At 44.1% G+C, this 14,614-nt stretch overlaps 1 protein-coding gene across 1 annotated transcript; it reads left to right on the top strand.

The window, feature by feature from the left end:
* Window positions 1-599: 599 nt before the first annotated feature.
* LOC109888065 (uncharacterized) lies at window positions 600-14,605 on the top strand. The gene is made up of 6 exons (XM_031821959.1): window positions 600-607; window positions 995-1,135; window positions 1,406-1,533; window positions 2,283-2,415; window positions 2,622-2,787; window positions 11,221-14,605. The coding sequence occupies exons 2-6, from the start codon at window positions 1,078-1,080 to the stop codon at window positions 13,472-13,474; spliced, it is 2,739 nt and encodes a 912-aa protein (XP_031677819.1). The 5' UTR covers window positions 600-607; window positions 995-1,077; the 3' UTR covers window positions 13,475-14,605.
* Window positions 14,606-14,614: the final 9 nt, after the last annotated feature.

Raw genomic sequence — 14,614 nt, 5'->3', positions numbered from 1 at the left:
CATCTACCATGACCCACAACCACCCTACAGGTACCATATACCATGACCCACAACCACCCTACAGGTACCATATACCATGACCCACAACCACCCTACAGGTCCCATATACCATGACCCATAACCACCCTACAGGTACCATATACCATGACCCACAACCACCCTACAGGTACCATGACCCATAACCACCCTACATGTACCATGACCCACAACCCCCCTACAGGTACCATATACCATGACCCACAACCACCCTACAGGTACCATATACCATGACCCACAACCACCCTACAGGTACCATGACCCATAATCACCCTACAGGTACCATATACCATGATCCACAACCACCCTACAGGTACCATATACCATGACCCACAACTACCCTACAGGTACCATACACCATGACCCACAGCTACCCTACAGGTACCATGACCCACAACTACCCTACAGGTACCATGATCCACAACCACCCTACAGGTACCATATACCATGACCCACAACTACCCTACAGGTACCATATACCATGACCCACAACTACCCTACAGGTACCATATACCATGACCCACAACTACCCTACAGGTACCATATACCATGACCCACAACCACCCTACAGGTCCCATATACCATGACCCACAACCACCCTACAGGTACCATATACCATGACCCACAACCACCCTACAGGTACCATATACCATGACCCACAACTACCCTACAGGTACCATATACCATGACCCACAACCACCCTACAGGTACCATGATCCACAACTACCCTACAGGTACCATGACCCACAACTTGCTCTAGTGATTAGCTTGGGGACGAGGTTAGTGTCTTACCAACTCCTATAGGCAAGACAACAGCAACAGGTCTGGGAGCAGGTTCACTGGGTTTACCATCTATAATGACATGACAGTGACCTGGCTGATTCCAACAGGTCTGGGAGCAGGTTCACAGGGTTTACCATCTATAATAACATGACAGTGACCTGGCTGATTCCAACAGGTTTCCTGGGCTCTCTGACCACGGCTCTGTTTGCATCGTACGCGGTGCAGGGCAAACCGCTGGTGACCTGGGGTCGCGACCTCATGAAGGTCATCCCCAAGGCCGAGGAGTACTGTAAGAAGACCATACGCCACATGGCAGGTGTGTGTGTGTGTGTGTGTGTGTGTGTGTGACTGTGTGTGTGTGTGTGGATGTGTGTGTGTGTGGATGTGTGGATGTGTGGATGTGTGTGTGACTGTGTGTGTGTGTGTGTGTATGTGTGTGTGTGTGTGTGTGTGTGTGTGTGTGTGTGTGTGTGTGTGTGTGTGTGTGTGTGTGTGTGTGTGTGTGTGTGTGTGTGTGTGTGTGTGTGTGTGTGTGTGTGTGTGTGTGTGTGTGATTAAATGGTGGTGTATGTTGTGTCCACTGCAGAGTACCAGGAGAAGTGGTTCTACTTCGAGGCTAAGTGGCAGTTCTACCTGGAGGAGAGAGGCGTGGAGGAGGAGGGGCAGAACAAGCCCCTGTTTCCTGACACCTACAACGCTGAGGAGACAGACAAGGTCATCCATTGGTTCCATTCAACCTGGCAAACTGGATATTTAAAGATATTTATCAGATGTATTTAACTCAGGTGTGTTCTCCTCTCTACAGGTGTAGAAGTATTTAACTCAGGTGTGTTCTCCTCTCTACAGTTGTAGAAGTATTTAACTCAGGTGTGTTCTCCTCTCTACAGGTGTAGAGGTATTTAACTCAGGTGTGTTCTCCTCTCTACAGGTGTAGAAGTATTTAACTCAGGTGTGTTCTCCTCTCTCCAGGTGTAAAAGTATTTAACTCAGGTGTGTTCTCCTCTCTCTACAGGTGTAGAAGTATTTAACTCAGGTGTGTTCTCCTCTCTACAGGTGTAGAAGTATTTAACTCAGGTGTGTTCTCCTCTCTACAGGTGTAGAAGTATTTAACTCAGGTGTGTTCTCCTCTCTCCAGGTGTAGAAGTATTTAACTCAGGTGTGTTCTCCTCTCTCTACAGGTGTAGAAGTATTTAACTCAGGTGTGTTCTCCTCTCTACAGGTGTAGAAGTATTTAACTCAGGTGTGTTCTCCTCTCTCCAGGTGTAGAAGTATTTAACTCAGGTGTGTTCTCCTCTCTCCAGGTGTAGAAGTATTTAACTCAGGTGTGTTCTCCTCTCTACAGGTGTAGAAGTATTTAACTCAGGTGTGTTCTCCTTTACAGGTGTAGAAGTATTTAACTCAGGTGTGTTCTCCTCTCTACAGGTGTAGAAGTATTTAACTCAGGTGTGTTCTCCTCTCTCTAGGTGTATAAGCGCTGGAGCTCAGAGGGCCGGGCTGGACGGAGGGGTCATGATGCTCCCATGATAGCCTACGATGCTCTCTTGGCCTCAGGCTCCGACTGGACCCAGCTCTGCCGCCGCGCCATGTTCCACGGAGGTGGGCTGTGTGTGTGTGTATTTGTTTGTTGTCTGTGTAAGTAGTTTATATAAGAGTTGTGTAGGTAAGTGTGTGTGTGTGTTCTTGTTGTGTTTGTATATTTATTTGTGTGTGTGTGTGTGTGTGTGTGTGTGTGTGTGTGTGTGTTGTATGTTGTGTGTCCTTGCCATTAGTATCTTCTCTGACCTAGTCATTGTGTCCCCCAGGGGAGAGCAGTGCCACAGGGCTGATAGCAGGCTGTCTGTACGGTCTCCTGTTCGGCCTGTCCCAGGTCCCTGAAGGGCTGCACCAGGATGTGGACCGACGCATGCGGCTGGAGGAGCTCGGAGCAGAACTGTACAAGGCAGCCTCCGCAGAGAGGAGCACAGAGAAGTAACAACACCCCCCTGCCCACACCGCCCTCTTCTGGCCGACATAGGAACTACACATGAATGACTCCACCATGGCTGGCTACTGGCTGCTCACCTACCTACCTACCAAGTGGAGGCTGGTGGGAGGAGCTGTATGAAGACGTCTCATTGTAATGGCTGAAGGGGAATACATATGCTTGATACTGTTCCATTTATTCCATTCCAGCCATTACAATGAGCCTGTCCTTCTATATCTCCTCCTACCAGCCTCCTCTGCTACCTACCCATCCCACAGCACTACAGCCCCCCTAGCCCGGCCTGTACCCTCCTCTCTGCCTCTCTCTCAACTGCTCCTGCTGGGGTCTCTGGAATAGTTCCTTTCCTGTTCCATGAAGTGTTTTGTTTCAAAAAAAAAACTAAAGTCATTCATGTGGAACTGAATCAGAATCAGAATTGGAACTCCGAAACCGGATCTGTGATGTAACAATTCCATAGATTCCAGAGGCCCCAGGTGTTCTCATCTATAGATGAACGTGGATCAACTAACATCCCTACCTACTGTACACACACCAGTCCTGGGTTTAAAACATGTGATTGGAGACAAAGAAGACGGTCCTGTGTAAATGTGATTTCAACTTACAGGCTTGTTATTAGTCTGCCCCCCCCCATATTGTATATGTTCCCTATATAGTGCACTACTTTTGACCCGAACCCTATGTGCCCAGGTCAAAGGTAGTGCTATTTGGGATCCACTCTTAGTCTGTTATTTGCACTCGTCTCATGTTTTGGTTTATTATTGTCTGCTGTGGATTCACCACGAGTGTCATGATAATAATCGTGTTATTATCAGATTAAAGTGAATATCTATATATTACCTCTGAGGTCCGCGTCTCTCTTTGCTACTGTCTTTATAATGCTGTAGAGGTCAGAGGTCAATCCTAACTAACACCGGTGAAGTGTCCCAACAATACCTCCTTTCTGCTGAAGTGTGCACTCCACCACCATATTTCTTATACCAGTCATATCCTTTCAAATCAGTGAAGGGAAGTGAACAAGTGCACACTCTGGGAGGAAGGAGAGATAATTGGGACACCTCACTGTACCAGGACCCTAGAAACCACCATTCCACCGTTCCTAGGAAACTATGCAATAGTCTGTTTCTCTCTCTTCTCTACTTACCCCCACTTCCCTGTTACAGACAAACTAAACAGTCCCTGTTACACATCAACTACACAGTCCCTGTTATAGATGAACTAAACAGTCCCTGCTACACATCAACTAAACAGTCCCTGTTACAGATCAACTAAACAGTCCCTGTTAGATCAACTAAACAGTCCCTGCTACAGATCAACTAAAACAGTCCCTGTTACACATCAACTACACAGTCCCTGTTACACATCAACTACACAGTCCCTGTTATAGATTAACTAAACAGTCCCTGCTACACATCAACTACACAGTCCCTGTTATAGATCAACTAAACAGTCCCTGTTACAGATCAACCTGTTATAGATCAACTAAACAGTCCCTGTTACACATAAACTAAAACAGTCCCTGTTACACATCAACTACACAGTCCCTGTTACACATCAACTACACAGTCCCTGTTACACATCAACTACACAGTCCCTGTTATAGATCAACTAAACAGTCCCTGCTACAGATCAACTAAACAGTCCCTGTTACACATCAACTACACAGTCCCTGTTATAGATCAACTAAACAGTCCCTGTTACACATCAACTACACAGTCCCTGTTATAGATCAACTAAACAGTCCCTGTTACACATCAACTGTTACACATCAACTAAACAGTCCCTGTTACACATCAACTACACAGTCCCTGTTACACATCAACTACACAGTCCCTGTTACACATCAACTACACAGTCCCTGTTACACATCAACTACACAGTCCCTGTTACACATCAGCTAAACAGTCCCTGTTACACATCAACTAAACAGTCCCTGTTACACATCAACTACACAGTCCCTGTTACACATCAACTACACAGTCCCTGTTACACATCAACTACACAGTCCCTGTTACACATCAACTAAACAGTCCCTGTTATAGATCAACTACACAGTCCCTGTTACACATCAACTAAACAGTCCCTGTTACACATCAACTAAACAGTCCCTGTTACACATCAACTACACAGTCCCTGTTACACATCAACTAAACAGTCCCTGTTACACATCAACTACACAGTCCCTGTTACACATCAACTACACAGTCCCTGTTACACATCAACTACACAGTCCCTGTTATAGATCAACTAAACAGTCCCTGCTACAGATCAACTAAACAGTCCCTGTTACACATCAACTACACAGTCCCTGTTATAGATCAACTAAACAGTCCCTGTTACACATCAACTACACAGTCCCTGTTATAGATCAACTAAACAGTCCCTGTTACACATCAACTGTTACACATCAACTAAACAGTCCCTGTTACACATCAACTAAACAGTCCCTGTTACACATCAACTAAACAGTCCCTGTTACACATCAACTACACAGTCCCTGTTACACATCAACTACACAGTCCCTGTTACACATCAACTACACAGTCCCTGTTACACATCAGCTAAACAGTCCCTGTTACACATCAACTAAACAGTCCCTGTTACACATCAACTACACAGTCCCTGTTACACCAACTACACAGTCCCTGTTACACATCATCTACACAGTCCCTGTTACACATAAACTAAACAGTCCCTGTTATAGATAAACTACACAGTCCCTGTTACACATCAACTAAACAGTCCCTGTTACACATCAACTAAACAGTCCCTGTTACACATCAACTACACAGTCCCTGTTACACATCAACTAAACAGTCCCTGTTACACATCAACTACACAGTCCCTGTTACACATCAACTACACAGTCCCTGTTACAGATCAACTACACAGTCCCTGTTACACATCAACTAAACAGTCCCTGTTACACATCAACTAAACAGTCCCTGTTACACATCAACTACACAGTCCCTGTTACACATCAACTACACAGTCCCTGTTACAGATCAACTACACAGTCCCTGTTACACATCAACTACACAGTCCCTGTTACACATCAACTACACAGTCCCTGTTACACATCAACTACACAGTCCCTGTTATAGATCAACTACACAGTCCCTGTTACACATCAACTAAACAGTCCCTGTTACACATCAACTACACAGTCCCTGTTACACATCAACTACACAGTCCCTGTTACACATCAACTACACAGTCCCTGTTACACATCAACTACACAGTCCATGTTACACATCAACTACACAGTCCCTGTTACACATCAACTACACAGTCCCTGTTACACATCAACTAAACAGTCCCTGTTACACATCAACTACACAGTCCCTGTTACACATCAACTAAACAGTCCCTGTTACACATCAACTACACAGTCCCTGTTACACATCAACAGTCTAAAATCTAAATCATCCCTAAATCTGCTGCTGTACTGAACAAGGAATGAATATTCTGTCATGTATAAAGAATGAATTGTCCATGGTAGAGGTTATAGTAGTACAGAGATGGTAGAGGTTATAGTTATAGTAGTACAGAGATGGTAGAGGTTATAGTAGTACAGAGATGGTAGAGGTTATAGTAGTACAGAGATGGTAGAGGTTATAGTAGTACAGAGATGGTAGAGGTTATAGTACAGAGATGGTAGAGGTTATAGTACAGAGATGGTAGAGGTTATAGTACAGAGATGGTAGAGGTTATAGTACAGAGATGGTAGAGGTTATAGTAGTACAGAGATGGTAGAGGTTATAGTAGTACAGAGATGGTAGAGGTTATAGTACAGAGATGGTAGAGGTTATAGTAGTACAGAGATGATAGAGGTTATAGTAGTACAGAGATGATAGAGGTTATGGTACAGAGATGGTAGAGGTTATAGTACAGAGATGGTAGAGGTTATAGTAGTACAGAGATGATAGAGGTTATAGTACAGAGATGGTAGAGGTTATAGTAGTACAGAGATGATAGAGGTTATAGTACAGAGATGGTAGAGGTTATAGTACAGAGATGGTAGAGGTTATAGTACAGAGATGGTAGAGGTTATAGTAGTACAGAGATGGTAGAGGTTATAGTACAGAGATGGTAGAGGTTATAGTAGTACAGAGATGGTAGAGGTTATAGTACAGAGATGGTAGAGGTTATAGTAGTACAGAGATGGTAGAGGTTATAGTAGTACAGAGATGGTAGAGGTTATAGTACAGAGATGGTAGAGGTTATAGTACAGAGATGGTAGAGGTTATAGTAGTACAGAGATGGTAGAGGTTATAGTAGTACAGAGATGGTAGAGGTTATAGTACAGAGATGGTAGAGGTTATAGTAGTACAGAGATGGTAGAGGTTATAGTACAGAGATGGTAGAGGTTATAGTAGTACAGAGATGGTAGAGGTTATAGTACAGAGATGGTAGAGGTTATAGTAGTACAGAGATGGTAGAGGTTATAGTAGTACAGAGATGATAGAGGTTATAGTAGTACAGAGATGGTAGAGGTTATAGTAGTACAGAGATGGTAGAGGTTATAGTACAGAGATGGTAGAGGTTATAGTAGTACAGAGATGATAGAGGTTATAGTACAGAGATGGTAGAGGTTATAGTACAGAGATGGTAGAGGTTATAGTACAGAGATGGTAGAGGTTATAGTAGTACAGAGATGGTAGAGGTTATAGTACAGAGATGGTAGAGGTTATAGTAGTACAGAGATGGTAGAGGTTATAGTACAGAGATGGTAGAGGTTATAGTACAGAGATGGTAGAGGTTATAGTAGTACAGAGATGGTAGAGGTTATAGTACAGAGATGGTAGAGGTTATAGTAGTACAGAGATGGTAGAGGTTATAGTAGTACAGAGATGATAGAGGTTATAGTAGTACAGAGATGGTAGAGGTTATAGTAGTACAGAGATGGTAGAGGTTATAGTAGTACAGAGATGATAGAGGTTATAGTAGTACAGAGATGATAGAGGTTATGGTACAGAGATGGTAGAGGTTATAGTACAGAGATGGTAGAGGTTATAGTAGTACAGAGATGATAGAGGTTATAGTAGTACAGAGATGATAGAGGTTATAGTAGTACAGAGATGATAGAGGTTATAGTACAGAGATGGTAGAGGTTATAGTACAGAGATGGTAGAGGTTATAGTACAGAGATGGTAGAGGTTATAGTAGTACAGAGATGGTAGAGGTTATAGTACAGAGATGGTAGAGGTTATAGTAGTACAGAGATGGTAGAGGTTATAGTACAGAGATGGTAGAGGTTATAGTAGTACAGAGATGGTAGAGGTTATAGTAGTACAGAGATGGTAGAGGTTATAGTACAGAGATGGTAGAGGTTATAGTACAGAGATGGTAGAGGTTATAGTAGTACAGAGATGGTAGAGGTTATAGTAGTACAGAGATGGTAGAGGTTATAGTACAGAGATGGTAGAGGTTATAGTAGTACAGAGATGGTAGAGGTTATAGTACAGAGATGGTAGAGGTTATAGTAGTACAGAGATGGTAGAGGTTATAGTACAGAGATGGTAGAGGTTATAGTAGTACAGAGATGGTAGAGGTTATAGTAGTACAGAGATGATAGAGGTTATAGTAGTACAGAGATGGTAGAGGTTATAGTAGTACAGAGATGGTAGAGGTTATAGTACAGAGATGGTAGAGGTTATAGTAGTACAGAGATGATAGAGGTTATAGTACAGAGATGGTAGAGGTTATAGTACAGAGATGGTAGAGGTTATAGTACAGAGATGGTAGAGGTTATAGTAGTACAGAGATGGTAGAGGTTATAGTACAGAGATGGTAGAGGTTATAGTAGTACAGAGATGGTAGAGGTTATAGTACAGAGATGGTAGAGGTTATAGTACAGAGATGGTAGAGGTTATAGTAGTACAGAGATGGTAGAGGTTATAGTACAGAGATGGTAGAGGTTATAGTAGTACAGAGATGGTAGAGGTTATAGTACAGAGATGGTAGAGGTTATAGTAGTACAGAGATGGTAGAGGTTATAGTAGTACAGAGATGATAGAGGTTATAGTAGTACAGAGATGGTAGAGGTTATAGTAGTACAGAGATGGTAGAGGTTATAGTAGTACAGAGATGATAGAGGTTATAGTAGTACAGAGATGGTAGAGGTTATAGTAGTACAGAGATGGTAGAGGTTATAGTACAGAGATGGTAGAGGTTATAGTAGTACAGAGATGATAGAGGTTATAGTACAGAGATGGTAGAGGTTATAGTACAGAGATGGTAGAGGTTATAGTACAGAGATGGTAGAGGTTATAGTAGTACAGAGATGGTAGAGGTTATAGTACAGAGATGGTAGAGGTTATAGTAGTACAGAGATGGTAGAGGTTATAGTACAGAGATGGTAGAGGTTATAGTACAGAGATGGTAGAGGTTATAGTAGTACAGAGATGGTAGAGGTTATAGTACAGAGATGGTAGAGGTTATAGTAGTACAGAGATGGTAGAGGTATAGTACAGAGATGGTAGAGGTTATAGTAGTACAGAGATGGTAGAGGTTATAGTAGTACAGAGATGGTAGAGGTTATAGTAGTACAGAGATGGTAGAGGTTATAGTACAGAGATGGTAGAGGTATAGTACAGAGATGGTAGAGGTTATAGTACAGAGATGGTAGAGGTATAGTACAGAGATGGTAGAGGTTACAGTACAGAGATGGTAGAGGTTACAGTACAGAGATGGTAGAGGTTACAGTACAGAGATGGTAGAGTTTATAGTACAGAGATGGTAGAGGTTATATAGGTACAGAGATGGTAGAGGTTATATAGGTACAGAGATGGTAGAGGTTATAGTAGTACAGAGATGGTAGAGGTTATAGTACAGAGATGGTAGAGGTTATAGTACAGAGATGGTAGAGGTTATAGTACAGAGATGGTAGAGGTTATAGTACAGAGATGGTAGAGGTTATAGTACAGAGATGGTAGAGGTTATAGTACAGAGATGGTAGAGGTTATAGTAGTACAGAGATGATAGAGGTTATAGTAGTACAGAGATGATAGAGGTTATAGTACAGAGATGATAGAGGTTATAGTACAGAGATGGTAGAGGTTATAGTACAGAGATGGTAGAGGTTATAGTAGTACAGAGATGGTAGAGGTTATAGTAGTACAGAGATGATAGAGGTTATAGTAGTACAGAGATGGTAGAGGTTATAGTAGTACAGAGATGGTAGAGGTTATAGTAGTACAGAGATGGTAGAGGTTATAGTAGTACAGAGATGGTAGAGGTTATAGTAGTACAGAGATGGTAGAGGTTATAGTAGTACAGAGATGGTAGAGGTTATAGTACAGAGATGGTAGAGGTTATAGTAGTACAGAGATGGTAGAGGTTATAGTAGTACAGAGATGGTAGAGGTTATAGTAGTACAGAGATGGTAGAGGTTATAGTAGTACAGAGATGGTAGAGGTTATAGTAGTACAGAGATGGTAGAGGTTATAGTAGTACAGAGATGGTAGAGGTTATAGTACAGAGATGGTAGAGGTTATAGTAGTACAGAGATGGTAGAGGTTATAGTACAGAGATGGTAGAGGTTATAGTAGTACAGAGATGGTAGAGGTTATAGTAGTACAGAGATGGTAGAGGTTATAGTAGTACAGAGATGGTAGAGGTTATAGTAGTACAGAGATGGTAGAGGTTATAGTACAGAGATGGTAGAGGTTATAGTACAGAGATGGTAGAGGTTATAGTACAGAGATGGTAGAGGTTATAGTACAGAGATGGTAGAGGTTACAGTACAGAGATGGTAGAGGTTATAGTAGTACAGAGATGGTAGAGGTTACAGTACAGAGATGGTAGAGTTTATAGTACAGAGATGGTAGAGGTTATATAGGTACAGAGATGGTAGAGGTTATATAGGTACAGAGATGGTAGAGGTTATAGTACAGAGATGGTAGAGGTTATAGTACAGAGATTATAGAGGTTGCTATAGTACAGAGATGGTAGAGGTTATAGTACAGAGATGGTAGAGGTTATAGTACAGAGATGGTAGAGGTTATAGTACAGAGATGGTAGAGGTTATAGTAGTACAGAGATGGTAGAGGTTATAGTTGTACAGAGATGGTAGAGGTTATAGTAGTACAGAGATGGTAGAGGTTATAGTAGTACAGAGATGGTAGAGGTTATAGTACAGAGATGGTAGAGGTTATAGTACAGAGATGGTAGAGGTTATAGTAGTACAGAGATGGTAGAGGTTATAGTAGTACAGAGATGGTAGAGGTTATAGTAGTACAGAGATGGTAGAGGTTATAGTTGTACAGAGATGGTAGAGGTTATAGTTGTACAGAGATGGTCGAGGTTAGTAAGCCCTATCACAGGATGTTTCCGTCACAGAAATACAATCTAGATTCTATTTCTATGTTCCCTGTTCTGTCCTGAGAACAAAGCTAGGCCCTTATGTTTCCCTACAGAGCAGAGAGAGCAGCGAATGCAGGGCCATCAGGCCTCATTGTGGACACCAGAACCCTGAGGAGGCTGGTTTGGGACCGGACGACCCGCCCGGAGCTCAGAGGGGTTCTGGAGAGCCTGCTCCACTACTTAACCCAGGACCTGCCCGGCCGGAGCCCCACCGCGAGGCCCCCTGAGAGGTTAGGGCTGGAGGTCAGTGTGGGGTTGGAGGTGCCCCAGTTCAGCAGGTGTGGAGGTCGACCAGCAGGGAGCGACGTCTCTAGACGCCTCACCTCCTTCCAGCTTCTCCAGGCCAAGTTCCTGAGGAACACCCCCAACCCTCCGCTCACTCACCGCCGGGAGGTGGGGGCCCTGGCACTGTCCTCCAGAGGGGGAGGCTGTGGGAGCCAGAGCCATGGCAGAGAGGCCCCTAGTGGACAGGTTGAGGGCTGCTTTCCCAAAACAGGACGTGGAGTGAGAAAGGGGAACACTGTTAAGGATGTGATGGCCAGGTTTGCCGCAGCAACGCAGAAAGAGAGGGGAGGGGCCACACAGGTGGGAGGAGCATCGAAAAGACCCCGAGCAATCGGCAAGGGGCAGCTACTGTCTGCCATAATGGACAAGTTTGAAACCATGGTGACGGTGCACCGGGGAAGTGACGTGAGTTGCCAGAAGAAAAGCTCCTCTCCTGGTACCAGCTCCTCTGGACGTGTCAAAGAATTAGTGAGTCGTCAGGAAGCAGAGGGACAACAGTGCTTAGGTCAACCAGGTCAACCCGTCAAAGGTCAGAGTTCAGTGAAGCAACAGGTTAAGAGTAAAGGCTGGGGACAGCAGAGGAAAGAGAACCCCTATGGAGTACAGGAAGGAGATAGAGGATCAGAGAAGACAGTAGCTGGTCTGAAGGATTCACTTCAACACAGAAAAGGGAGGAACTGGAATCAGAAGGTGAAAGGTCACTCTGTAGTCAATAAGCAGATAAGGGCTCCAGGTTCAGATCAAGAAACTGAAGGTCAGATTCAGGATTCAATTAAGGAGGTAGAAGTTTGCGGTGCTAATCAACAGGTAGAGACTCTGGGTACGAACCAACAGGTAGAGATTCAGGGTACGAACCAACAGGTAGAGACTCTGGGTATGAACCAACAGGTAGAGACTCTGGGTATGAACCAACAGGTAGAGACTCTGGGTACGAACCAACAAGTAGAGACTCTGGGTACGAACCAACAGGTAGAGACTCTGGGTACGAACCAAGAACAGATTGTTAGCTCAGGTCAAAGACGAGAAGGCCATGGTTCAGAATTTAACAAGGAGCTAAAGGTTCAGAGTGAAAACATTGAAGTTAAGGCCTCAGTGGGTCAGGAAGTGGTGGTACAGGCTTCACATCAGGAAAATCAGGATCCTGATCAAGACAGTGAAGTTGAAGTTTCAGGTCAGGAGCTCAAGGCACAGGTTACAGGTCAGGAGGTCAAGGCACAGGTTTCAGATAAGGAATTAAAGGTACAGGTCTTAGGTCAGGAGCTCAGCTATGTGCAGGTAGAGCTGCTCTGCTCTGCTGCAGTGGTCCAGTGGTCTCCCCCAGCACCCCAGGTAGGGATACCTGAGGTAGAGGCCTTGCAGTCTGGGTACCTGGCAACGCTGCTCCCTTGTCCTCCTGTGTGGGCACTAGCTTCCTCTGTGGATCCACCAGCACAGAAATACTCAGGGTTAGGGTCCAAAACCAGGACCCTGGAAGGCTCACATCTCTCCTACCCCTGTAAAAAACAGTACATGGATCCACCCCAACCCCGGTCCACCCAGAGAGGCCAGCCCAGATACCCCATCCCTAGGAGGGCCCACGGCTCAGAATCAGAACCATCAGAACTGGGCCAGGCCCATAACGCCAGCCTCTCACCCCCACCTTCTGAATCTACGACCCCTGATGTCATGACCTCTGTCCCCACCACCCCTGATCTTGACCTTTGCTTCCTGCCATCAGCGCCCACAACGTCCAACCAGGAGCACCGCCCACATGAAGCCAAACAGGAAGTAAATGTCCTCATGGCACTGCAAAGTGGGGAGGGGGAGGTGACATGTCAGGAGGGGGAGGGGCAGGGTAGCTCTGTGATGTCACATAAAGATGATGTCATCACTATGCGTGGTTCAAGTGTTGCAGAGCCAGAAAGACTACAGACAGAAAAGCAGGAGAGACCAAAGTACAGGACGTTAAACTACGGCGACCCTTCTGCGAAACTGATTTATAAACCCAGAATCATCCGATTCACAGATACCTTTAATTTCTAAGTCACTCGTCCACTCACTCTGACTTCAGTGATGCGTCCTTCTGTGAAGGATAAAAGCCTTCTGAACATTCTCTCTCCTCACAGTGAAACACAATACACCTTCAAGGTCATGCCAGCTATCCCATGTGTTGCTGTCCTCTGAAAGCCGTGGGGTTGCAGGAAGCAGCCTACGCTCTACGTGTGGTGATTACTCAGAAGCTGTGTAATGCTCTAAGTAGAGTAGCGTGTGTGTGTGTGTGTGCGCGTGTGTCGTCCGTACTGTAACAGTGGAAAGACAAACAGAACAGCGGTGTTAAACATTGACTAAGCTAAGCCTAATCTTTAGAATGGGATTTTCGTGGAAAACAATGTGAAGCAAGAATATCAGGACTTAAACTGTAGCTATGACAACCGAGTCAAACGAACCTCTGCTCTTTATCAGATTAAAGAAACTCAATCCCTTATCTTGTAGTTATTGTATTGTTGACGTTGTGATCAATCTGAAACAGTTTTACTGTTCCCTTCGAATCAACCTTTCATTCATTAGCCGGTTTGAGTTAGCTCTACTGACCTTGGCGTATCTATACTCTCCCTAAGGCTCGTGACTATTGTCGTTATCACAAGTAAACCGGAACTAAGGTACCATACATTTAATTTAATGTCATTAGAATAATCTCCGAGATTAGGGACATATTTGGCCGCGACATGTATCAATGAAGATTTACAAGAGAATCTTTGTTCAAATGTTGACCCCCAGAGGGTTAATTTTTTTCTGGAATGTTCCAAGGTGACAGATACACCCGCACAGGTTGTTTGTGTGCCAGCTAGATGTTCTACGACCACAACACGGTAAATGTGCCCTCACTGCCAGTGTTTTGGCTACAGACATGGACTATAACCTGGGGAAATAACCCACTTATCTCATACTATTCACACCAGTCGCCTTTCACTGACGGGTGGAAAAACAGCCCTAAACACACTATTTTTATGCTAAGAAATGGACGATGTGCACTTGTATTGATGGGTTATGCTCAAACACACAAAGACATACAACTGTATATGAGGATATGTCTTTAGATTCATACTAATTTGAAGATGTAGCTACTTCAAATATTAATTTCAGAAATTTAACAGAGATTTTTTTTTTTTTACAATGATTTGT

Source organism: Oncorhynchus kisutch, unplaced genomic scaffold, assembly GCF_002021735.2.
Source record: "Oncorhynchus kisutch isolate 150728-3 unplaced genomic scaffold, Okis_V2 scaffold4040, whole genome shotgun sequence".
Taxonomy (NCBI): domain Eukaryota; kingdom Metazoa; phylum Chordata; class Actinopteri; order Salmoniformes; family Salmonidae; genus Oncorhynchus; species Oncorhynchus kisutch.
The sequence above is the reverse complement of the archived record's forward strand: the minus strand, read 5'-3'. Positions and strand labels throughout refer to the sequence as shown.

What these genes read in the sequence shown, in the direction of transcription:
- LOC109888065 (XM_031821959.1), top strand. Translation starts at nt 1,078, where the DNA reads ATGAAGGTCATCCCCAAGGCCGAGGAGTACTGTAAGAAGACCATACGC. An exon ending in GACCATACGCCACATGGCAG is followed by an intron (nt 1,136 to 1,405) that starts GTGTGTGTGTGT and finishes TGTCCACTGCAG; the next exon opens with AGTACCAGGAGAAGTGGTTC. An exon ending in ACGCTGAGGAGACAGACAAG is followed by an intron (nt 1,534 to 2,282) that starts GTCATCCATTGG and finishes TCCTCTCTCTAG; the next exon opens with GTGTATAAGCGCTGGAGCTC.